Raw genomic sequence first — 27084 nt, forward strand, 5'->3', positions numbered from 1 at the left:
ATTGCTGGTTGGCCAGTACATATGCTGTCCTCGCAATTGAATATTTGTAATATTTCCTTTAGGTCTATTCTGAACATCCCTGGTGCGCTAGGCATATATTTTGAAAACATTCATTAAATAAATCAATAACTAATCCCTATGGGAGAACTACTACTTTATACTTCTAGTAATACAATGATATACCATATAGTTCAACACAATTTTGTTTTATTGGTTTAGTATGGACAAACTATTATTGTTTGTAATAAAACTCTGGGAAAGGTTTGGCTGCCTTTCACAGCTTAGCATAGGGAACTTCAATTTGGAAGACAGAAAAGACCAGTAACCTTGCAATGGTACCCTTGATCTACAGCAAGTTATTAGCTTCCATTATGTATTCAGACCAAACATATCTTCCAGTTTGTTTCTAATGAAAAATATAGTAAACTTAAATATTATAAATCTTGAGACCACTGTCAAAGAGTGTTCTATTAAAAATGTCCCTACCTTTTATCTGTGTTAGTTGGCTAGAAGCAGTGTATTTCATTTGAAGGAAAAATTAATTCTTACCTATATGTTTTGAAATGAGACTCCACATGTATTTATTCTCACTTTATTGTTCACTCAGGACACTGCTTTAACTTAAATAATGTATATAAAAATAGCTCTCTGGGTCTTTTAAAGAGAACCAAGATGCCTTTTATTATATATGCCCTCACTAGTTTCACAAAAGGACTTCAATTAAGGAAATGAATCATATGTTAATATGGTGTATAAGATGCATAATATTCATATTAATTTCAGAAGTCATAATAGACCAAAATTTCTATTATACAGATAAACATTTTTAATGAAGACAGATATGCTAAAGCAAAATTTTAACCCTTTAGCAAGGAACTCTCAACAATGTTCTGATACGGTTTTATTAATAATGCTATGCTATAGTTTGCTCAAATCCACTAACTAACCTTTGTTTTCAATTGCTTGTAACAATTGCAAATTATGGATGTTTGAAATCTCTCATAGCTACACCTAAAAGTGAATTAATTAACTAATTTTTAACTAGATAGGTAATGTTTGGTAGGTTTTTTTTAAAACATGGAACATGGGGTTTTGTGTTTTTTTAATTATATATTTATTATCTTTAAATAATAAAGGGGTTACCATTCAACAAATCAGGCTATAAGAATAAGTGCATCTTAACAAATGGGGCAATGTCATTCTTTCTGATGAAGGCATAGAATTCCATTGTGTATATATACCACATTTTCTTGATCCATTCATCTACTGAGAGGCATCTGGGTTGGTTCCATATCTTAGCTATGGTAAATAATGCTGCAATAAACATAGTTGTGCTGGTAGCTTTAGTATGGTCTTGTTTGTGATCATATGGGTAAATGCCCAAATGTGGGATTGCTGGGTCATAGAGGAGCTCTATGTGGAGTCTTTCGAGGAACTCCAAAGACTTGGAAAATATATTAAGTGAAGTAAGCCAGGCCCAAAGAAACATAGATCCCATGGTTTCCCTTGTTTGCAATAACTAGTATATGTCAGAGTCAGGCAGAAAAGGTCAGATAAGTTGATGTTAGGTGAAATGAACCCCAAGGTAAGTATTAAAATGTTTTTTTTTCTTTCACGAGATTGTTTCTAACATGTTTATAAGATGATTTCTTTGTTGCTTTGTATGTACCTCCCCCACGGTATAACCCCTGTATTTGATGTTGGAATAATTTGTGGAGGGCAAGGGAAAAAAAACAAATCGTTTAAATAGGGATACAGGTGGACCCATTGCAACAATGAAATGTACAAGTCGTTATGTCGAAAAACGAACTTCACAACTTTGGCGGGGGAGGGGGAAAGGGGAGAGATGGGAAGGGATGGGAAGGGGAAACAAAGGAGGAGGCAATAATGCTTGATAAGAAATGTATTCATTATCTTGCCCATGTAATTGTAACCCCTCTATACAGTATTTTCATACACAAAAAAAGAATAAGTGCATCTTGATGGAGAATGATGGATGATTTTTAAACAGGCTATCTGGCTAGCTTCTCTGTTCTCAGTCATTAATTCATATACTATAAATGAGTGTTTGAAATACACATTGTCCCTTTTTACTCTGCCAAGAAATTAGAAAAAATATGAACGTTTCACTTTTATTTTATTTTGTGAGGAGGAGATTCCCTTATTTCCCTTTTGGAATGATTTAGTTGATGTTGAAAAATAGAATCAGAAAACAAATAGAGGATTTCTCTAGTTTCTGCCTTAGGCACTATACTCTCCTAAAATTGTGTCTCTTCATTGACATCAGTTCTAACATCAACTGTTCTCACCATGCATATACAACTTTGTGATTTTTCTGGATTTATCCAACACTTCAAATTTCCTCTACTTAACATTCCTATCTTGCTAGCTCAGAAGTCTCTGGAATCCCACATCTCTAAAGCTGACTTTGTTATATTCCTCTAATTTCTCCTCAAATAATATATTTCATGAGTCATCACTCAATAAAGCACATCTCCAGTCCTAACTAATTGTAAACTATGTGAGGTCTATATATCTGTTAATGGTTCCACCATTCTTTAAGTTACTATGACTCAAAACAAAAACTATTTTATACTTTTAGGAGAGGAATAGAAAGGCACAATGCCTATGTTGATCTGACAATATAAAATAATATTTATCAAAAATGAACTCTAGGAAATGAAAACAAGAGTTTTTAAATCTTTTTTACTGTTTTTGTTTTCATTTTATTCTATTTGTTTATATGTCTTTGGGAATGTAAGGGGAAGCACAAAAATAGAGGGACAGAGTAAACAAATACAGCAATAGTACTCACTGTACACTATATTGAAAATGAACTATACAACTTGTGGGTAGGAATGGGAGGGAAAAACAGGGAGAGAGTAAGGAAAGAGGTGTCATTGACCAAAAACAAATGGACTCTTTACCTGACTTACATAACTGTAACCTCTCTGTTCATCACCATTATAATAACAATTTTAAAAAGTTAAAAAATAAACTACTTTGAAATAGCCCTTTTATCTCACCTTTCCTGTGTCCTCCTTTAGTACATTTATATGTAAACACAAGATATGTCCATATGCACCATAAGCACTTGCAGATTGTTGTCAAATCCTGAAATTACATCCATGCAATTTATCTTGAATCACTGCCATCTCACTGGACATAGTTGAAGCACTCCTGTGATTTGCCCTAAATAAGATTGTAATTATTTCACACCTCTATTATTCCAATACCATACCAATTTGTTTCTTTAACTTATCTTCAGGTCTATCTTTCTATAATACCTTTTGATTGCCTACAAACTTTCAGTGTCTCCTTATTTTCTAAAGAAAATGGATCAGATCATTGATATGCTTAGAAAACAACTATGTCTCTGTTTCTGAATGAACTAAATACAAATATCTCAGATTGATACTCAATATCCTTGACAATATGGCCCTAATCTTCCCTTCTGGACTTAACTTTCACCACCTACATATAGCTAAGCTTCACAAATCCTAACATCTTCCTTTGCTTAAGTAATTCTATAATGTACAAAATTATATATATATAATTTTATTGTAAAGATGCTGTACAGAGGGATTATAATTACATGAGTATGGAACTCCCCTATGATCCAGCAATCCCACTCCTGAATATTTATCCAAATGATCACAAACAAAGCTACACTAAAACTACCAGTACAACCATGTGCTGTGCAGCATTTTTTACCATAGCTAAGATATGGAACCAACACGGATGCCCCTTAATAGATGAATGGATCAAGAAAATGTGGTATAACCTCCATACTGCTTTTCAAAGTGGTTGAACAAGTTTACACTCCCACCAACAATGCAATAGGGCTCCTTCAAAAGAATATATAGAGAGCTCCCCTATGACCCAGCAATCCCACTTTTAGGCCTTTACCCAAACAATCACAAAGCCCTACTATAGCTACCTGCACAACTATGTTTTTTTTTGTTGTTTTTTTGGGGGGGTCCGGTCGTGGGGCCTGAACTCTGGGCCTGGGCGCTGTCCCTCAGCCAGCTCTTCACCTCAAGGCTAGCGCTCTAGCGCTTGAGCAACAGGGCCACTTTCGGCTTTTTTTCTTTTTGCTTATGTGGTGCTGAGGAATCCAACCCAGGGCCTCAGGCATGCAAGGCAAGCGCTCTACCACTGAGCCACCTTCCCAGCCCCACACACAACTATGTTTATCGCAGCATTATTCACCATAGCTAAGATATGGAACAAACCCAAATGTCCCTCAGTAGATGAATGGATTAAGAAAAATGTGATACATGCAATAGAATTCTATGCCTCCATCAGAAAAAATGACACTGCCCCATTTGTTAGGAAGTGGAAAGACTTGGAAAAAGTTATATTAAGTGAACTAAGCCAGACTTAAGAAACATAGGTCCCATGGTTTTCCTTATCTGCAATAACTAGTATATGTCTAGGACAAGCAGAAGAGGTCAAAAGCTATGTACATGTGACCATATAAGATGATGCTAAGCAAAATGAACCCCAAGATAGGGACACAAGAGATTTTATCTTTCTTGCTGTTCTTTTTAATGTACTATGTGATATTTTTATTTCTTCATATGTTCTTCACTCATTGTATAACCCCTGTTGTCACCATGTTTGATTCCAGTGTCCTGTATCTTGTATATACATTTTTCTAATTTGGGAAGGGGACGGGAAATAACATGCTGAAATGATACTGGATGACCCATTGTAACAATGAGATGTACAAGACAGTATGTTAAAAACTAATTTTACAACTTTGTGGGCAGAAGGTGGAAGAGGGGAGGGAATAGTTGGGGAGGTAGGGAGGAAAGGGATCATAGGGGTAAAATAAAGGCAGGTGTAACAATGCTCCATAGGAAATGGTCTCATTATCTTGCTCATGGAACTGTAACCCCTCTGTACAGTATCTTTATAATAAGTATATGTAAAGAAAATGTATATATACACAATTGAACTCTATGTTTCTATCAGAAAGAATTGGAAAAAAATCATATTAAATGAAGTCAGCCAGACAAAAAAACAGGCACCTTGGATTCTCTCATTTGTAATAATTATGTCTATGATAATCCTAGCAGAGGATCATATTAGCTCAATAGCCATGTACATATGACCTTATAGAGTGATGCTAATTGAAAGTTATATTTTGTTTAAGCCTCCAGCCACTGTTGTCTCCAACAAAACCATATACATCCTGAAAAGTCCAGTGTTGGTGGCTCATGCCAATAATCCTACCTACTCAGGAGTCTTTGATCTGTGGATCTTTCAAAGTCAGCCCAGCCAAGAGAGTCTGTGAGACTCTCACCTCTAGTAAAACTACTCAGCAAAGGCCAAAAGTGGCACAGTGGTTCAAGTGGTAGAGTACTAGCCTTGAGCAAAAATGTTTAGGGATAATGCTCAGGCAAGCCCCAGGACCAACACACAAAAAGAAAGTTAATCTCTAATTCGTCTTCTTACATAAATCATCCTAGATAAGCCCAGGAAAATTTACCATATTCTTCCTTTAAACAATTTATTTTAAAATAAAATATATTTCCCTCAGATGGCAAACATTACATATATTCATAGTACAAAAACATAGAAAAGAACGAAATCATATAGAAGAAAATTTAAATCCTCCACAACTTCCTATCACACACACACACACACACACACACACACACAAATTCAGACAATATTATTCACATTATTCAAGAGCCCTTCATTTGATCCACTATGAATATGTTCTGTATTGTTACATGGTCTTCTGAAATGTGGTTTTAAATGCCATACAATCTTGTATTATTTAACACATCATAAGTCATTTAATTAAACCTCTCAATGAATATGTAGATTGATCATAATTTTTACTATTACCTCAAATGTTGCAATGGACAGTGTTATACAAATTGAATGGTTAGCTCAAAAGGCAATTCAAATTTTAAGACTTTTTAATAAACAGTGCCATATTGCCTCCCAAAAATCACTTGTAGCTTTTTATTCTTATCAAGAGTCTAAGTGTGCCCAGTTCTTTTTGTGCACTGACCAATAGTGGGTACTTTTAAATTTTATGATAAAAATTTAAGCCCATCTTATATCATTCTGCATAATTTTATGGTTATTTTACACTTGTAGTATAACAAAATTCTACCCTACTGAGCCTCTATATTTTAATACCTGTAGCAGCTATTAAAGTTTTTATGCATGCATTCTACAAACTCAGGAAATATTTATTGAAATAAATGGAATCAGATCCATGAGGAAGTTGTCCTATGCTCTCATGACAGCCTGTTTCATTACTCTGCAATAGTTTCCATATGCAAATTTGAGTTACATGACTAAGGAAAATGGGAAAAGAAAAGTACTAATGAACGAAATCCAATTTCACTATAATTGGTTAACGAATCTTCCAGTCTTATCACAGAGATAACTTTAACCTCATGTTTGAATACCAACTACTTGATAAATTAGCCATATGTATGATACAAATATAGACTCCTAGTCTATTCACCTAGCTAAAAGACAACTGGTCATAATATTTTTTATGTGCAAAAAAACTAATTTGTGTGGAGATGTTCTCAGTGGTTCCAAATAAGTTAATATGTGGCTTGTTTTCTTGCAGCAGTACATTTGTTTGGCCTGACTTGGCAGTTACAACCAGTTGGACAGATTTATGCAAATGGAATTAGCAATGGGAACACAGGGACTGACTCCATGGACTCCACTTACTCTCCAATTGGTGGGAAGGTTTCCGACAAATCGGAGAAAAAAGGTACAGTGATCAAAAAGACTGATTGGCTATTGCATTGAATTCTAATTTGATTGTTAGGGCTATACCTGGAATAGTTTTACTTCACATTAAAGTTCATGATCAGCTAAAAGAAGTTCTGTATATGAGCAATAGATACATGGAAATGTATATATTTTCTAAGAGCAAACATTCTTTTTCTCCAGTGCTTTGAGTGTAAACCAATTAAACTTGGCAAATATATTTGCAATTTTGAAAATAGAGAAATATTTATGGAATTAAATTCTCAACGCATTGGAAGTTGAATTCACACATAACTAACTACCCTAAAGCAACATGGGATTTTCATTAAGTTTTCTAAGTCTAAGCAGCATATATGTGTAACATTTTGCAAAGGGTATAAAAAATTTCTCCTGTTTATAATATGAAAGGACATTTTCCAATTAATGTAAGGGTGAATATACATGTCAAAATGGAAAAATATTAATTTTCTCTTGTTGAAGGACATGAATTCTTCTTAGTTTGGAAAAGATCACTTTGCGTCTTGAATTGGTAAATTGAATCAACATGACGATGAGCTACTGCTCTTGTTTACAGTGTCACAATACCCATTCCCAACTTCTTACTCACATTGAATGATCTTAGTCTTAATGCACAAACAAGGAAAATAGCTAGTTGTTTTGTTTTGATGTCTTTTGGAGTACATTCCTTGCAGAGGCACTCAACTTTTATAAAATTTCAGAAAATCAATTTAAAAAATAAAGACCAATATGAGCCATTGTCCCCTTAGCTATTTTAAAGGATCAATATAAACAAATGAATAAATGAACAACCCAAACTCTTCACTCATGAAGCTTATAATGTTATAGAGTTAAAAAGACAACTTTTGAAATCAAAATTTCAAATATTTTCTTTTATAGCTTTTTGAAGGGTTCTTTTAGAGGATTATGTGGTTTTTGTGAAAAATGAACTCACTTTATTTAGTTTATGCTTCAGTAAACATTAATGCTGATTTTTCTCTTCATAATGCTGTTTGCTTTACATTTCATTTGAAAATACTTGCTTCTAGCCTGTACCAATGTTTTCTGAAGGTTTTGTTGTTATTGTTGAAAGGAGCTGTGAGGAGGGTTAGGGGTGAGAGATGGAAGAGAGGAGGATCTGAATATACTGAGATTTTTTCCTTCAACTTGCTTTACTTACTTTTTCTTCTTAGTATTTGATTCTTTTTTATCTGAACACATAATAGCTATTTTAAATTGTCATTCACATTGAAAATCAGAAAAATGTTTAAGAAAAATGATAAATGCAAAAGAGGAAAGGGTCATCACATGGTATATTATCTTTTGTAGATAAATTTAAATCTTATGATTTCTTTCCATAAAGTGAGTTGATAATAAAAATGGATTAAGTTATAAACCAAGAATTGTTCCAGACACTCTGCATTATAGCGCAAAGATTATTTTTTGGTCACTGTTTTCACAATGAAAAAAAGAGGCACAGAAAGGTCAAGTGAGCTGCACAATGTTACAGAGTTAGAAACCAATGGACTTGTTGAAGAGGCTACTCTTAAATTCTGTACTAGAATTGTATATTGAAAAACATAAAACTGAACTGTGTGGGTTCACTTTTATAGAGCTATTTTGTGAGATGTATAACAATTTCAAAAATCTCACAGATGAAACATATATCGTAGAAATACCAAACAATTAAGAAACAGAAATAGTTAACATGAACATTGTGTATTATAAAATTTAAAACATCAAAACTTAAGCATATACAAATACATATAGACCAAACATAATGCCATCCTAACAGATGGAAGCAAATATTTTTTTAAATGGAAGTGTTTAAGCATAGCTGCATGAAGCTAGCTGTTGTGCATGTTGCACTAATGTAATAACTTCACAACTGCCTCCTGTATCTATTGTGGCAAGCTCAAGTGATCTGGGCATCATCTTAAAATGTGGTGTGATTTTAAATATCTTCATTTGAACTGTTTGTCTCTCCAGTAAATGTTATATCATAATAACAAGTAATCTTCTGTTGTCCTTGCATATTTTCCACCATATACAATAAATAAAATGCACAAAATATGTGCTAATCAATTGTTTGCATCATCAATATAGCTTCTAGATAGTGAAAGGCTATTAGTAGTTAAATTTGGGAAGATTCATAAATAATATGTGGATTTTTAGCTGTCGAGAGGTAAAGGCTCCTAATCTCTGTTGTTCACGGTTCAACTGCATACTGAAATCAACATACGAAATGATTATAAAGACTATAAGAGACTTTTTACACAAGGAAAACAAAGGCCTAGAGTCAATTCATGACAGATTTTTAGAGCAATTTTATTCACCTATGTTTTTAATTTGTTGTGACAAGTTTTATAAATGAAAACTGTTTTATGTTTCTGCTCAATTATAACAACAAACAGGGCAGAATTATTTCAATTTAATATCTTATTAAGAAAAATCATTATGGGTTGATGCCATATATACCAAGGTGTTACTTTCTACTGACTTTTTATGAAAGTCTAAACAAAACATTCACTATAGCTGCATATCATAGTTCTTCTATATTAGATCTTTACTACATATTTTTTTCAAATAAAAACTTAACTCCTTTTTTATAATGCCAGATGTATACTAAACTATACCTTAGAGAAGATGCAATGCAGTGTAAGGATATTTTCAAAATAACTGACTCCTTTATGATTTTCCAAACAACTTGTACCATATATGCAGTTCTAGAAGCTTGTGGCCTAATATATGAAACTGAAAACTTAATGTTTGTTTCCACATTGTTTTTTTAGTCCCATAAAGATTAGGCATTGTAGCATTAGGACTATGATCCTAGACTGTGGAGTCAGACAGACATGGCATTGAATACTATCTGTGTCATTTATTGATTCTCCAATCTCAAGTAATTGACACAACCTCACAGAGCCAGTGTCTTCATCTGTGATATAATAACAGTGCATGTCTTCTGTGCTTGTGATGAAGAATAATTGATATAGAGAATATAAAGAATATCTATAACAGTCCCTGGCATATTATTTAATCAAGAAGTAATTATTACTGGGACAAAGTCAGAAAATTACCTTGAGCCTTTGACCTTCCTTGAAATTCTCTTAGGTAGTGAAGTTAATGTTTTCAAACTAGTATCAAATTTCCTATGTATAATGTTATTCCTGGGAAATAGTGTTTTCTCTAAAGTGTGCTTTCTCTTTACTTAACAACTTTTTATCATCGATTGTTGATTCCAACCAGCAGAATGCAGGGCAATGGATGAAGAAATGCCCATTCAATGCCATCTCATATTAAATATTTTATTATTAAATAATTAATATTCCAATACCACGATGTAGGGAGGAATGCATTATCTAACAGACCCAATTAAACTGAAGATGTCTCTCCCAAACCACTGCTTTTATAGGCTCAAATTGGCCCAGGGCTTTCTTAAGGGAGTTATGGAAAAATAAATAAAAGTGTACATGTCCTGAAAAAACAAAACTTATTGAGATAAGCAGTTTCGGTAACCTATCCAGGGTACATACTAGAAATCGCTGAGATAAATAAATACATAGTTTCTTCCTGTCTTTTGAGAAAATTACTGCAGAAGATCAGATAGTCATAATCCTATATCTTTACTTAGACAAAGAATAAACACCCACACAATCAGAGTTTTCCACTGGTATTATTCAAATACCAGTCAAAACTCCTGCAGCCAGTCACAGTTCCCATGGGGCTCTATGGTCCTTTCAATTTATTATTTTAAAATTTTCTCCATCATCAGATCATGAAGAAATATAAGATTTCTTTAAAAAAATCAAATTGTTTTAAAATTAGTTCCCCTTTCACAGTTATTATGGGTGTCTCTCATTAGATGATAGAAGAATTTTCTCACCACTTAGTTAACTACATGAAGGAAATTAAGATATTTATTATGCTACAAATTTTAAGAATACTGTAGAATTTAAGACATATGTTCCAAGCACATACTGGACTTGAGCAGAAATATATAGGTTGCAATCGTTCAATGAACCCTTCTGCAATGGGAGGTGCTGTGCCAAAACAGCCATGGACTGCCTTATATCTCTTGCCATTGAAAGAGTAAGCATTATATAACAACTAGTTCAAACAGAACAGGGCAGATATAAGCAAATACAAGTCCATCTGCTTTACCTCATAAAAAATTTAAAGATAACTACAATGTGATTGATCATCAAATGAATATAAATAAAATGTTGAAAACTTAAAGATTATGCAATCAACCTCCTTATCCAAAGTTGAAGGAAATGAAGCTTCAAAAGGTCAACATCATTCAGAAAGAACTGAGACTAGAACCAAAGACATTTGGCTCCCATTTTATCATATCGTAAAATGTCACACAAAGCCTCAATAAGGAAGCATTGAAAACAAAATTTAAGTATATTTTAGATATGAGGCCCTTCTCTGTTGTATGGTTAGTGCAGATCTTTAAAAAATTGTTTAATATATGTATTTTTATTGTAAAGATACTGTACAGAGGGGTTACAGTTACATGAGCAAGGTAATGAGTCCATTTCCTAAGGAGTATTGTTACACTCGCCTTTATTTTTCCCCTACCATCCCTTTCCTCCCCACCTCCCCAACTACTCCCTCCCCTCTTCTGCCTCCCCCTCCCCGCCCACAAAGCAGTAAAATTAGTTTTCAACATACTGTCTTGTACATCACATTGTTACAATGGGTTATCCTGTATCCTTATTTCAGCATTTTATTTCCCTTCCCCTCCCCAAATTAGAAAAATGTATATACAAGATGCAGGGCACCGGAATCAAATACAGTGAAAACAGGAGTTATACCATGGGGGAAGAACATATAAAGAAACAAAAAAAATCACATAGTACATTGTAAGTACATTAAAAAGAACAGCAACAAAGATAAAACATCTTGTGTCCCTATCTTGGGGTTCATTTTGCTTATCATCATCTTAAATAGTCATATATACATAGTTTTGATCTCTTCTGCTTGTCCTAGACATATACTAGTTATTGCAGATAAGGGAAACCATGGGACCTATGTTTCTTTAGGTCTGCCTTACTTCACTTAATATAATTTTTTCCAAGTCTTTCCATTTCCTAATAAATGGGGCAGTGTATTCTTTCTGATGGAGGCATAGAATTCCATTCTGTATATATACATATGTGTGTATACATATGTGTGTATACATATATATCACTTTTTCTTGATCCATTCATCTACTGAGGAGCATCTGGGTTGGATCCATATCTTAGCTATGGTAATTTGTAATTGATTCTGATGCAGAGTGATATACAAGGATCTAACTTTAGTTTTCTACATGTGAAGTAACCCAGAATCAAAGAAACATAGATCCCAGGGTTTCCCTCATTTGTAATAATTAGTATATGTCTAGGATAATCCTAGCAGATGAGCAGAATAGCTCAAAAGCTATGTACATATGACCATATAAGATGAGGCTAACAAAATGAACTCCAAGACATGGAAACAAGCAGTTTTCTTTGTTATTGTTACTTTTAATGTACTATGTGATTTCTTTGTGTGTGTGTGTGTGTGTGTGTGTGTGTGTGTGTGTGTGTGTGTGTGTGTGTGTTCCTATGGTTTATCTCCTGTTGTCACTGTATTTGATTTTGGTACCCTGGGTATTTTATATATATTTATCTGAATTAGGGAAGGGAAGGGGAACAACAAAATGATGAGACAAAGGACAAAATGGGAACCAATGCAACAGTGATACTCACAAGACAATATGTTGGAAATGATCTGTACAACTTGAGGAAGGGATTGGGTGGAGGGAGAGTGGGAAAAATGAGGGAGGGGGTAACAAGTTGGACAAAAAAACATGTACTTATTACCTTACATATGTATGTAACTATAACCCCTCTGTACATCACCTTGACAATAAAATTAAATTTTACAAAAACAAAATCTGAACAAGGAAGGAAACTGGTCTTATTCAGACTCTTGCAGTGGGGAGATTTCAACTTATTGTTTTTATAGGGAGAATAAAAGTTAAATGTGGGAAGATTTAATAGTAGAATTGTTCTTAGTTAGTTGACAATGTTCAGCCACTTTACCCCAGCTAGTTTCAGGAGAACAGTTTTAATTTCAATAAATAACTTAAAAGATAATGAAGAGGAAATTGAAAAGTTTGTATCATGTCTTTTGCAAGTTTAGGCAAAGGGGGGAAATGTTAGGTGTGTTTTACAGGAGTTGTGGGCAAGAATGGATAGATTTATCTCTTAAGTTATATAGAAAAAGTGGTTTGATATGCATTGCTGTGTGTTTTCTGAAAAGCATTTCCAAGAACACACAATGTAAGGTAATGTTTTAACAGATACTTTGAGAGCACAGCACTCAGGGAAATCCAATATTTTCAGTACCTATCTGAATGAGGATGAAACTTATTGAGTAGTTGAAGACAGAATTTCTACAGAATAGATGCCAAAATAGAACACCAGGAACAAAGAACATTGGTGGGGGAGAGAACTGAAGGATACTAAACGCAGCTTTTATCTCCTTAAGAGTTTTGCAGAAGTCTGGCCTTGGGGGAAAAATGACTTTTCTTTGAAATTCATTCTACAAGATCTTTCTCCAAAAAGTTGAGAAAAACAATGACACTATGCCTGCTGAATATATGACTGTGTAAACAATTCAGTTGATTGATATGACACATTCTGTAGTTTGTCTTGAAAAAAAAACTTTAGACAAAATTTGCGAGTATCTATAAAATCACCTCCCTGGATTCCAGTTTCCCATTTGAAAAATAAGAAGCTCGATTTCAGAGCTTACAACAGGCCATGAAGTCTTTGTCACAAATTAAATCTTATCCAGATTTTTGCAATTTAAAGATAAAACAAATAAACAAGATTTCTCCAGATAAGGTGTAGGAGGAGTACATTCCTGCCATTTCCTTCCCTTTTCCTTTCTATGCCATTCATTCTCTTAGCAACTTTGAATGTTGTGACAAACATTAGGCTAAGCTGACTAGAAAGGGGCTTATCTATGTTCCTTCCATCTGTATCTTTCATGAGTTAGTGAATTTGAACTACAGTTAAGGAAGAGCAATGAGTTAAAAAATGGACTTATCTTGCAAATGGGATATATTGTGGGAAATTGGTTTGAAAAAATATGTTTTCAAAGTTTGTAAGCCATATTTGCCATTTCAAGTTCTTGCTACCAATTCTGTTGCAATTCGGAGAATTCATTTCCACCTTTCTGCAGTCTAAGTTAGGATTTTTGGTGCATATATAAAAATAACAACTTGCATTTAGACAGCATTTGCAATTTCAAAATAATTTAATGTCTTTTTTTACATAATAGTTTCATGGGATGGCAGCTATTGTTACCTCTATTTTACAGCTAGAAATGAAAATACAAGAAAGATGAGTAATTTGCCTTGTATAATTGACATACTATAGGCAGAGCTAAAATGGGATGCAGTCATTCCTTGCTTTTAACTATACCCACTTTGGATGCCTTTTCTTTATTTTTAATAATTATTTGCTCATCATCAGTTGTTTAAGTGACAGGTATTTTGATGAAATATTTCAGTGTATTGTGTTCTAAAGGGTATCCTTCAAGAATACTGTGCAAATCTTACATGTCTCACCTAGGATCTCTATTCACTGAGATTTCTCCCTCCTCCACAAAATAAAAGATACATACTCATATATACTCAAACACTTACACACATACACCCTTCAGAATTTGAAAATTAAATCATAGTGCAAAATATACTTTTACCATTGCTTTTCCTTATGAATCTTTAAGAAACATGATTTTATGTGTGTGTGTGTGTGTGTGTGTGTGTGTGTGTGTGTGTGTGTGTTTAATTTTCTTCTCATTTCCTTTTTCACTGTGTTATATTTTAACTGAATCACAGACATATTAGAACATGTAAGCAATGATGGTTGTGGACCTTGAATACAGGTTAACATTTAAATTTACTTACAGTTTCAAAGCTATTCATTTCACAGACCCAATCAGTAAGTAAAGATTCATTTTGTGGTACCAAAATAAAGAACTGAATCAATCCATAGGTAATCATCGTGCACTCATATGGAACATAGTCTTGCAGTATAATGCAGTATTGGTTCATAGCACATGTGGACATTAAAATGCACTTGGATACCTTTTGAATAAGCCCACAGCTTCAGTATCTTTTACTTAAAAGTTATCAGAGTCCAGGACATTGCAGAAGAATGGGGAATAATTCATATAAGCACAACAAACCACATGAATAAAATAGTAGTAATGCCCTAACAAAGAAAACATTGTTGGGAGCTTAACATTATTATTTTTAAAGATTGATGGAAAATTACAGTAAATGTTTCCTATAATGCTATATAGATGTTTCTCTAACACAAGTTTTCAGAGAGCCCAGCTAGAGTGCTGTAGCTTGTTTTCAACTATATTAAATCACTTTATCAATATACTTCAGTTTTAACAAAAGCTTTTCTAAAGCATAGCTGAGACCTGACTTCTAAAACAGATTTATGGAACAGGTTTTCTATGTTAAAAGGAAACTTATTTATTGTATAAAAAATTCATGCTAAATGTTCTTGGTCATATATGTTTAACGTTTTATTCTTATTTCATTTTATTTCTTATTTTAACAAATGCACATCTCTGCTATATGCCATAAGAAATTAGTCTGTCTTGTGCCCCCTTTGAGACTAGTATTGTACATGTGACCAGAGTACTACAAGTTGTGTGCCTATAAAATGTTATATTAACCTTTCTAGATTAGTCCTTCCAAAATCTTGGGATTGGGTTTTCCCATAACATCTCCCGCGTTTTTGGAGGGTCCAGCCCACTGTCAAAGTTTATCTGTACATTGGATTTTGTTTAGCATCCATTTATATTTTTCAACCTGTATTATTTTGGGAGGAAGTTCAAATATATACTAGCAATTTTATAAAGACAAAGATATTTTTATTTAATAGAAATTTACTCTTGAAAATGAAGTCCTAGAGTTCCAGGAATTAGTGTACAACTATACATTTTCCCTGTATATAAGGTATAATCCCACTGTTAAGAATCACGTAGCCTTTTTTACCTACACATTTGTAATAATAAGTCTGTGGGTTTATCTCTGTACTCTTCTTGTGCCTCTTATTTTCTCTACTCATTGAGTTGTCTTTCCCTATTTTTGTTATATATTTTTCTGAAGGAAACTTATTCAGAATCTACCTTTTATGTTTTTGGAGAAGGAAGAAGGAAATTGAACCTTTGGGTAGAAAGAGTAGTGATTCCTGGTCATATGAAGTCCCTTCATTAAAACAATCACAAGGTTACTTCACTTAATATGATTTTTTCCAAGTCTTTCCATTTCCTAACAACTGTCCCAGTGTCATTCTTTCAGATGGAGGCATAGAATTCCATTGTGTATATATACCACATTTTCTTGATCCACTCATCTACTGAGGGGCATCTGGGTTGGTTCCATATCTTAGCTATGGTAAATAATGCTGGAATAAACATAGTTCTGCTGGTAGCTTTAGTAGGGCCTTGTTTGTGACTGAAGAAATGCCAAAAAGTGAGATTGCTGGGCCAGAGGGGAGAACTATGTGTTGTCTTTTGAGGAACCTCCATACTGCTTTTCCAAAGTAGTTGAACAAGTTTACACTCTCACCAGTAGTTGAACAAGTTTACACTCTCACCAACAATGCAGTAGGATTCCCTTTTGGCCACATCCCCTCCAGCCTCTGTTGATTTCTTGATTATACCATTCTAACTGGGGTGAGTAGAATCTCAATGTTGTTTTGATTTGCATTTCTTTTGTGGCTAGAGAAGTTGAGCATTTCTTCATGTGTCTATTAGACATTCTTATTTCCTCTTCAGAGAAGTTTCTCTTTAAGTCTTTAGCCCACTTATTAATTGGGCAGTTGTTTTGGGGCCATTTAATTTTTTGAGTTCTAAGTATATTTTAAATATGAGGCCCTTGTCTATTATGTGGCTAATGGAGATCTTCCAGTCAATGGGCTTTCTATTGATCTTACTAGTATGACCTTTGCCATGCAGAAGGTCTGAAGTTTCATGCAGTCCTATTTGTCCAAACTTTCTTTGATTTGTTGTGTTTCTGGATCTTTATTAAGAAAATTTTGGCCTGTGCCAAGGAGCCCTAGAGTTTCTCCTATTCCTTCCTTTACTGTTTTCAATGTGTCTGATTTGACTTTGAGGTCTTTGATCCATTTGGAGTTGATTCTAGTGCAAGTAACCCAGCCCCAAAGAAATTTAGGTTCCATGGTTTCCCTTATTTGCAATAATTAGTATGAATATAGGATAAACTTATTATATGAGCTGAAAAGCTCAAAAGCCATGTACATATGACCATATAAGACGATGCTAAGTGAAATGAACCTCAAGATATGGACACAAGAGGTCTGCCTTTATTGTTTTTTTTAAAGTGTGCCATGTGATTTTTTGTTGTTGTTTGCATGTTTTTCCCCCCTATGGCATATCACTGTTGTCTCTGTACTTGATTTTGGTACCCTACATCTTGGATGTACATATGTCTAATCTGGGGAGGGGAAGGGGAACAACAAAACGCTGAAACAAAGACACAGGATGATCCATTGCAACAAGGATATCCACAGAATAGTATATTGGAAACGAACTTTACAACTTCGTCAGGGGGGAAATGGAGTGGGGTGAGGAGAAGTGTAGGAGATGGGGGAGGGCAGGTTTAGTGAGAAAACAACAAGGAAGGGAAGGAGTAACAATGATCAACAAGTAATGTACTCATTGCCTTACTCATGTAACTGTAACCCCTCTGTACAGCATCTTTACAAAAAAAATTTTTAAAGATGTTTAAAAAAATCACAAGGAATGTAAAATTAAAATCTTGGGATTCATAAGCATAGAAATTCATCTTCATTTAATGTTTTATCACCCAAGTTGATATTACAATTGTACAAAATACACTGAAAGTTAACAAAGGAAACAAACTTGTCTTTTGCCCTTGAGTAGGTCCCAATTAAGTAGGAAAACCATAAGAAAAAAACATTCATATGCACACAAGGCAAAATAGCATGCAACCAACTTGTAGAATAAAAAAATGATTCAATATTTAAAGGCTTAAACGAAAGGAAATAAAAAGACGGCTGCCTTATAGTGGTTTGAAGTAAACCTCAAAAGACAAGATAATTCAATGTCAGTGACCTTAAGGAATACATATTTAGGAGAATAGAAAAATAGTAATAGTGAGAGAACAATAAGGGAAGGGGTAACAATGCTTGACAAGAAATGCGCTCATAATATCTAGTATGTATATATGAGTCAAGCAGAAAAGGTCAGATAAGGTGATGTTAGGAAAATGAACCTTAACATATGTATTTAAATGTTTTTTTCTTTCATCCATTTGTTTCTAAAGCATTTATAAGATTATTTCTTTGTTGCTTTGTATGTCCTTCCCCCACAGTATAACCCCTGCTTTCACTGTATTTGATGTCGGTATAATTTGTGGAGGGGAAGGGGAAAAACAAGTCGTTTAAATAAGGATACAGGTGGACCTGTTGCAACAATGAGAAGTACAAGTTGTCATATCGAAAACGAACTTTACAACTTTGGTGGGGGGGGGGGAAGGTTGGGTTGGGGGGTGGGGGGAGGATGGGATGGGAAGGGTAAACAAAGGAGGAGGCTACAATGTTTGATAAGAAATGTACTCACTATCTTGCCCATGTAATTGTAACCCCTCTGTACAGTATTTTCACAATAAAAAAAAAAGAAAAGAAAAAAAAGAAATGTGCTCATTGCCTTACTCAAGTAACTGTAGCCCCTCTATACAGCATCTTTACCATAAAATAAAATTTAAAAAAGAAAAACGCTAGTAGGAAAAATGCAGATGGTGATAGCTTATGTGATAAGTGCATAGTGAGGCAATGGCAGCAACAGATGAGACAGTTTGTCAAGGAAGGGAAGGAGAAAAATAGTATGATAACTAAACAGAGGAACAGTTGAATTATCTTATTTTCTTCCAAAATAAGAGAGATTAGGGGGATGGGAGGGAAGGATTGGGAGAAGGGAAAGTAGAAGAAAAATGAGCAAAGGGGCAACAATTTTGATAAGAAATGTACTTATTACTTTACTTATGTAACTGTAAGCCCCCTGTATATCACCTTGACAATAATAAAAAAAGAAGAGAGATTAGTGCTTGTTTGAAGACAAAGAATAGGAAGCTAATAGAGAGAGAAAGATTGAAGATGCTAGTAAGAAAGGACATTGGAAAAAAGACCAAGGTCCCTAGGAAGCAAAAGCAAAGAGGAGGGACAGTCCTCAGAGATACTTTGAGACATCAAATTATATGCCATACTGAGAATGAAAGAAGCAATGCGTATTTTAAAAATAAGATACAGGAGCTCATAAAATATAGGAGCTGGTGGCTCACACTAGTAATCCTAGCTGAGATCTGAGGACCTCAGTTTGAAGCCAGCCTGGGCAAGAAAGTCTGTGAAACTGTTATCTCCAATTAATTGGAGAGAGAGAGAGAGAGAGAGAGAGAGAGAGAGAGAGAGAGAGAGAGAGAGAGAGAGAGAGAGAGAGAGAGAGAGAGAGAGAGAGAGAGAAGGGAAGGAGGGAAGGAAGGAAGGAAGGAAGGAAGGAAGGAAGGAAGGAAGGAAGGAAGGAAGGAAGGAAGGAAGGAAGGAAGGAAGGAAGGAAGGAAGGGTGAGAGGGAGGGAGGGGGAGGGGGGGAGGGGAGGGGAAGGGAGAGGAGAGGAAAAGAGAAGAGAAGAGAAAAAGGAAAAGAAAAGAAAAAAAAAGAAAGGAGAGAGAAAAGAAAAACCCTGGAAGTGAAGTTGTGGCTCAATTACTAAAGCACTAGACTTAATCACAAAAGTTCAAGGACAGTGCCCAGGCCCTGAATTCAAGCCCCAGGAATGGGACCAAAAAAGAAAAAGAAAAAGAAGATACAATAAATGTTCAATAAGTGCTATCCATATTTAAACTATTATTACTCTTAGTAGCTACAGTGAAGGTTGTTGTTGAGAAGTGTTAATTTGATATTATTGTATATCCTAAAAGTAGATACCAAAGTTGTGGAAGTATAGCAAACCAGGACAGGTGATACCATTTTCTTTTTTTAGATTTTCAAACTTTTATTGTAAAGGTAATATACAAAGTGGTTACAGTTACATACATTAGATAATGAACACATTTCCTTTTGAACAGTGTCACCCACTCACTCTCTCTACCATTGACTTTCTCTGTGTAAAGGCTGGCATACAGGAAATGCTACAACTCCCTAGTTTGCAAATCTATAAGTAGATCACCATGTAGTTGTTTCTTTAAGTGCCTGATTGAGTATATGTCCAGTATCAATGAGCTGAATTCTAGCCTAGGAATTCTTTACTTAATTTTCTTTGTGGGTATATTTTCATTGACTACATCCATATTTATTCATTAATTTATTTTTTCATTAATTTTTTATAAATGTCAATATTATTTTCTTTTAGCAAAGTATTTTATTCTTGTGTTACCCATGAGTATGAGCAAATGCTTGAATATATAACGATGTGATAATTAGAGTTTTCTGTCAATTCTGGTTTTCATCAAGGAAGTTCAAAAATACTATTTCATGCGATCAGCATACAGGAACTCTATAATTTGTGTGCTCTACTGAATGAGATTGTATATCAAATAGTAAGAGCCTTACATTTGGAAACTAATTTTTGAAAGTGTTACTAAATGGTCAGTGGATTTTATGAGAACTGTAAAACTTTAACTCTTACACTGAAATGTCAAAATCGACTATCACTTCTAGAAATATTAATTTTCAAGGTTGCTTTGATAGTTCATCCATACAGTATCAAGTGCTTACTCTATGCAAGTACCATTCCTTGTTTTCTTTCATTCTTTTAGACTGTATAGTGGATGCAGGAAACATGTTTGATAGATAATCTGGATTTGGCCCTGAAGAACTGAGAGTTGGGTCTAAAGGTATAGCTCAATAACAAAGCACATTTGCCTAGCATGTACAAGGCTTTAATCCTGGGTACTGAATAAAAGGCCGGGTGGGGGGGGGGGGGAAGTGAGCCTCTGAATTCAATTCCAAGTACTGAAAAGAATGAGAAATGAATGCATGTTTTACTTCAATGGTTCTTGTAAGAAGAATTATATGAGGGTACATAGATAGAAATGCTAGATTTTCATTACTCCTTTTCAATATCTTTATAGCATTTGATCACAGAGAGTAAACGTTGATTTCACATACCATTTTGTTCCAAGAACTGGTATTCTAAATTTCACAAAAAATTGTTACTGTAAAACTAGTATTATATTTGAAGGACCATAAAGAAAATGGAACTTAAATTATGAGACACACATACTATGAGTCTTTCAACTGAAAGACCGTAACAATGTCTTATATAGGGATACAGGTAGACCCATTGAAACAATGAGACATACAAGTCGTTATGTCGAAAACAAACTTTACAACTTTGGTGGGGGAGGGGTAAGGGGGAGAGATGGGAAGGATGGGAAGGGGAAACAAAGGAGGAGGCTACAATGCTTGATAAGAAATGTACTCATTATCTTGCTCATGTAATTGTAACCCCTCTGTACAGTATTTTCACAATAAAAAATAAATAAAAAAAGATTTTGAACATGGTGTAGGATGAAATGAAGAATAAATACAGTGATAACACATTTCTATTTCTTTATTTGGACGACATAGCTTGGATCTTTCGTGGAATCTTCAAATACCCTTAAAAGAATTCTCACTTTACTGTTATGGACAATATCATAGCCTTTAACATAGTCATTTTTACATGAACACTTTATAATGCAGTCTTCATTGTGGGTGGAGACACAGGTTCTCTTCTGGCTGGCCTCACACCTCAGTACTCTTGATCTCAGCATCTTGAATAGCTAGGATTACAGGCATGAGCCACAAGTGCCTGGCTAGTAATGAGATCTGCTTTTTTTTTCATTGATCTGTCACTTATTTTTAGGCTTTTATAGTTTAAATAATGTATTATTTTGGTTAGGTAGTTGTACAAAAGACTTTCCATTTATTTTATCTTATTGTAAAGGTGATGTACAGAGGGGTTATAGTTACACAAGTAAGGTGATGAGTACTTTTTTGAGCAATATTACCCCTCCCTAATTTTCTCCCACTTTCCCTCCCCCCTTGCCATTTAACAAAACAGTTTATGAATACAATATATCTTGATGAATGTCACCCCTTAATGACCACATATCAGTATATTCTAACAATGTTTGTTTTGTGTACAATCCCTGAATGTGGCATATTAAACCATATTAAATAGAAATAAATTTTGTGTATATGTTCAGAATATAGTCACTGAACCCAATGGATATGAAAATGTTAAAATAGTCCTATTATTTGCATCCAGCCATGTCTAGGTGTAGATATAGGAAATCTCAGTTTAAAGGGTACAACTATGTCAGTGTCTATCATCAATTCTTTGCTTCATGCTTTACCTTCCAGGTAGCCTGACCTTTTTTTGAACTAAGCTACCACCACTTAGTGTACCATCCTTCAACACAGCCTATCTGCCATTGGTTTTCCCTGCTCAGCAGTTGATGCCTGTGTTGTAACCTATAAATAGAGTGTTTAGTTCAGACTAAATTGGTGGATATTGGTAAGACTGTGATAACTATAGCACTGCACAGTGTGATATGATTCATGGCTCTCTGAATTTATTCTGAATTTGTACAAGGAAAAGTGTTCTGATGTTGGAGAACATGATCCTCTTGGGCCTTTTAATAGGCTTCAGCAAGGCAGGTGATTAAAAGATCATTTAAACATGAATATTACAAAAGGTGTACCTTACTGTTCTGCTGTTGATAGTTTACAAGCAAAGGATTAATCTATTTCACTTACCTATAATTATACAGAATTTCTTCCAAAAAGAATTCAAATTCCAAAATCACATTTTTCATTGATTTCCTGCATATTATATCCTTCTTTTTGGTTTTTCTACCCTTGAGCTACAATCAGAAAAGTGAAATACCAACTAAAATTATAATAATCAATTTTAAATATTCATAACTAATTTGAGAGATAGTAAAATGGACAGGCTATTTAGTGATATATATTACTAACAGAGAGATGCCTTCTTTTCTGATGAACAAGCCCTAAAAGGTTAAAGGTGGGAAAATATTCCATCTGCTTATTATGAGAAGAATTTTCCTTCTCTAATATCAAATCACTTCAACTAGATTGGTTTGCTATTTTAAATTATGATCCACATGGTCACTCCCATGTTGTTATCTCTGTTTATCTACCCCATCTTAACATTAATATGCAGTTTGAAAAGATGGGATCATCTTTAAAAGTATTTTTCACAAATGGCTTATGCACATGTGCTCTAAATATACAATATTGGTAGTAGTCAGGAAACTTCTACAACAAAGATTCATAAATTTCTTTTGATTTAGCGAATTTACTGAAAATTTAAGTAGCATTAGTATTTAATATACAGTGCTAGAGAATGAGGAAAAAATACGTTTCAGAATTCCCCGAGGCTTCTCTATATAAGTTGATAACCATCAACCAGTTTTTTCCAGATTTTTTAAAACAAGAATATTTCTTTATTAAAATCTTTTCTCAGCACCTAAAAGTATGCTTTGTTGACCCTACAATATTTTCCTTGCTTTATGGCATTATTTACACTACAAAATGGTGCATTTTAAGATGTGTTGACACTCTAATGAAGATAGGTGAATAAACAACATTAAATTAAAAACAGAAATGTTTGTATAAAAATAGTTGGTTAAATTTCTGCCCATTGGAGTAGTTTTTCAGTTCTAGGTCCCTAAGAGTTAAATATATACTCAACCATTTGGGTACCAAATTGCTTGGTCTTACATGGATAAAAGTAACTTTCAATGAAAAATAAGGTCCTCAGTTGGTCATTTATTATCTCAAAGGGCGTATTTTATTGTAAATGTCAATTCCACAAAATTATGTGTCCTGTAATACATAATTATGTTCAGAATTGCATTTGAAATCTATTATTAACAGTTAACAGTGAACATTCTTAAAATAGTTATTACTCTTGGCCTTAACACAAAAAGCAATAATGGAGGTATTTTAGGGAGTTAAAAGCTGCAAGGCATTGGCCTCTGAATAAAGTCACTGCAGGTGTATTTCTTAATGGGCTGTTAATTTTATATCAAGTGAACACAAAGGACAGAGACCATGTGTGTTTTTAAACTGTGTGATGTGGGGACAGAGTTGATGGTGGAAAAATACAAAGGTGGTATGGAATGAGGCCAAATTGAACTTTCCCTCCTGAGGTATAATCCTCCTAGCTTAAAATCAAGGCAAAATAATTCTTTTTTTCCACTTGTATTCCTTTTCTCCCTACTATTAGAAAACAAAGAATTCCATAGAAATGTGTGCTAAATGAGGACCTAAATAATTAGAAAGTATAACAATAAAGAAAAATTAATGTCTGTCAAAATTCAACATCCCACATAGATTAGCTACTTTTGGGTATCTTGAATATCATATTTTGCAATTAGCACAGTCTAAATGGCTCAGACACACAAATATGAGCAATTTTGATTCATGTCTAATTTTCATGGATCATGCAATATGGGAATCACTTGGGAATTTCAAAAAGTTTCTAACTCCAGATCTACGAAGTTAAACTCAATGTTTTAAAAAGAAGCCCCCGTTCTTATATACATTGTTTGAGAAATGCCATTATAGACTCTTCCTTTCATTTCTTCTTATCCCTTTATCTTTCCTCTACTATAAATTATTTTTCACTGAAATGTACCTTTTCTACGTGAGCTATCTGTCCTTACCTTAAATTCAGGTCATTGTGTCATTTTAGTTGACTCTTTGTTCTGTAATTCCTATTTTGTTTTTGTGACTCTGTTTCCTAATTCATTCCATATTCTACATCAAGATTACTTTCTCCATTATGCCCAAAAGTTTTCTCTCTTGTGATAAAAAATAAGGCCGTGCTCATACTACACAAGTATTCTACCACTGATGTATAACCACAATATTCCCTCTTCTTAAAAACCTTTAATGGCTATATATCCTTTTCTGAATAAATACCTTTGATATCCAAGGCACTGTAGAATGTGATATCATTCTTTCCTACCATCCCTATTTCCAATTCAATTTATGTAGACAAATACCCCACACTTTTACTTTATACTGCCCCTTCTCTTCATTTTAGTCCACAGGTCCAGTTCCATGTTCTAACATCCTTTCTAGAAGCTCTGTTGAAATCATATCATTCTGCTTGTAAAGTTCATGTTCAGTATTATGCCCTATACTAACCAGTTTCGATTCATTAATTCAATAAGTATATATCTATAACTTAAATCCTTTGCCTGCATTTACCTACATCCTTTAGATTCTGGAGCTAAAGAAATGAGCCCAAAGATAGGAACACAAGATGGCTTATCTTTCTTGCTGTTATTTTTAATGTACTAATAACGTACTATGTGATTTTTTTGCTTTGAGCCCAAAGATAGGAACACAAGAGGGCTTATCTTTCTTGCTGTTATTTTTAATGTACTAATAATGTACTATGTGACTTTTTTGCTTTTTTTTGTATGTTCTTCCCTGATGGTATAACCCCTGTTTTCACTGTATTTGATTCTAGTGCCATGCGTCTTGTATATACATTTTTTCTGATTTGGGGAGGGGAAGGGAAATAACAAAATGCTGAAATAAGGATGCAGGTAGGCCCATTGCAGCAATGAGATGTACAAGACACTATGTTGAAAACAAACTTTACAACTTTGGTGGGGAGAGGGAGGAGTTGACGAGGTGGGAAGAGAAGGGATGATAGAGGAAAAACAAAGGAGGTGGTAACAATGCTCAATAAGAAATATACTCATTACCTTACTCTTGTAACTGTAACCCCTCTGTACAGTATCTTTACAATAAAAAAATATATTTAATAAAAATGAAATCAAACGACCATTATCCTCGACTTCATAATGCTTGCCTTCTACTGGGGGTAAACACAGTAAACCATAAATAATGAAGATATATGTTATATTAGATAGTGAAAAGTGCTAAAAGTAACTAACACATACTTTCACTTGTGGGATACCCAGAGAACTTATTTTTTTTCACAGTGTGGTTATTTGTATACATATACCTTTTCCTCAGTGATTTTCAAAGCTCCTTGAGAGCAAACTGCATCTTATTCATCTTTGTAACTCTTGTAGCTATCAAGACAGAACTCAGTAAATAATGGTTAAAATGAATCAAATTGATTGAAATAAATGCAATAGGAATTTAGGAGAAAGAAGAATCTGATATAGTACTTGGTCAGAGAAGGCTCCTTAGAAGCTATTTAATTTGGACAAGACCTTGAAAGATGGGTGGTATGGGGAGGAAGAAAAAGCTGAGCAAGTGTTTTTCATAGATCTGTTCTTGAAAAGCTGAAAAAGAACGTGTTGCTTTATATAAAAAGATTAATCTGATATGTAATTTTCTCTGTTTTTCAAACCAGTGTTTCAGAAGGGACGAGCAATTGACACTGGAGAAGTCGACATTGGTGCACAGGTTATGCAGACCATTCCACCTGGCTTATTCTGGCGTTTCCAGATTACTATCCACCATCCTATATATCTGAAATTCAATATTTCTTTAGCCAAGGACTCTCTTCTGGGGATTTATGGCAGAAGAAACATTCCCCCTACACATACTCAGGTATTTGATATAATAGGTATTTTCTTAAACCCCTTTAGAGGATGGTGGGTTGAACAATTCAGTTTGTGATTTATGGAGTGTGTAGGAGTCAAAAGTGATAGAAACAAAAAAAAATCATTGCAATGAAGAACTTTCCAAAATACTCACACTCAAACTAATGAAAATAAAACTAGTATAGAGAAATAAAAAATACATTTAGCAGAGTAGTTTCAGGAAAGCAGGTTTAAGAAAATACTCTAAACTCTATCCCTGCTTCCTGAAACAGAATGATCTTGAGTTCACAGCCCTTTCATCTTAGCTTCACTGCCTTCACCCTGTTCAGTGGTTCAGTATATCCTCACCTGCTTGTTCAATGAAGGAATGCACATCAATCAGACAGTTGTGGGAGATGAGATGGAAAGGCAGGTTGTGTCTTACAGGTATAAATTTTTCTATGAACGATAGTTCATAACTCCAATATGTAAAAATTCTATAGTTTACATAGCCTTTTTATAAACCTAAGCCACCTCGTTTCTCTTGTTTTACTTGCCTTATTTCTTCCTTACATTAAACCATTTGAAATTTTGATTTATCTAAGAGGTATGAAAAGAAATAAATATCTAGCTTATGCTTTTTACTCCTACATACACTACTAGAGTCAAAACCTTACATTCTACCTAAGAATACACAAG

General features: G+C 34.2%; 1 protein-coding gene across 9 annotated transcripts in view; it reads left to right on the forward strand.

Moving 5' to 3' along the window:
• Tenm1 (teneurin transmembrane protein 1) overlaps positions 1-27084 on the forward strand; it is an 875459-nt gene that overhangs the window by 582361 nt on the left and 266014 nt on the right. For 7 of the 9 annotated variants that reach the window (XM_070039761.1, XM_070039760.1, XM_070039769.1 and 4 more), the window contains 2 exons: positions 6608-6757; positions 26214-26413. In XM_070039761.1, coding sequence (XP_069895862.1) covers positions 6608-6757; positions 26214-26413 — 350 coding nt within the window. The remainder of the gene's footprint in view (positions 1-6607; positions 6758-26213; positions 26414-27084) is intronic. The other 2 variants (XM_070039764.1, XM_070039766.1) reach the window with 1 other exon arrangement.

Source organism: Dipodomys merriami, unplaced genomic scaffold (assembly GCF_024711535.1).
Source record: "Dipodomys merriami isolate MVZ:Mamm:240054 unplaced genomic scaffold, mDipMer1.0.p SCAF_3, whole genome shotgun sequence".
NCBI classification, from domain to species: domain Eukaryota; kingdom Metazoa; phylum Chordata; class Mammalia; order Rodentia; family Heteromyidae; genus Dipodomys; species Dipodomys merriami.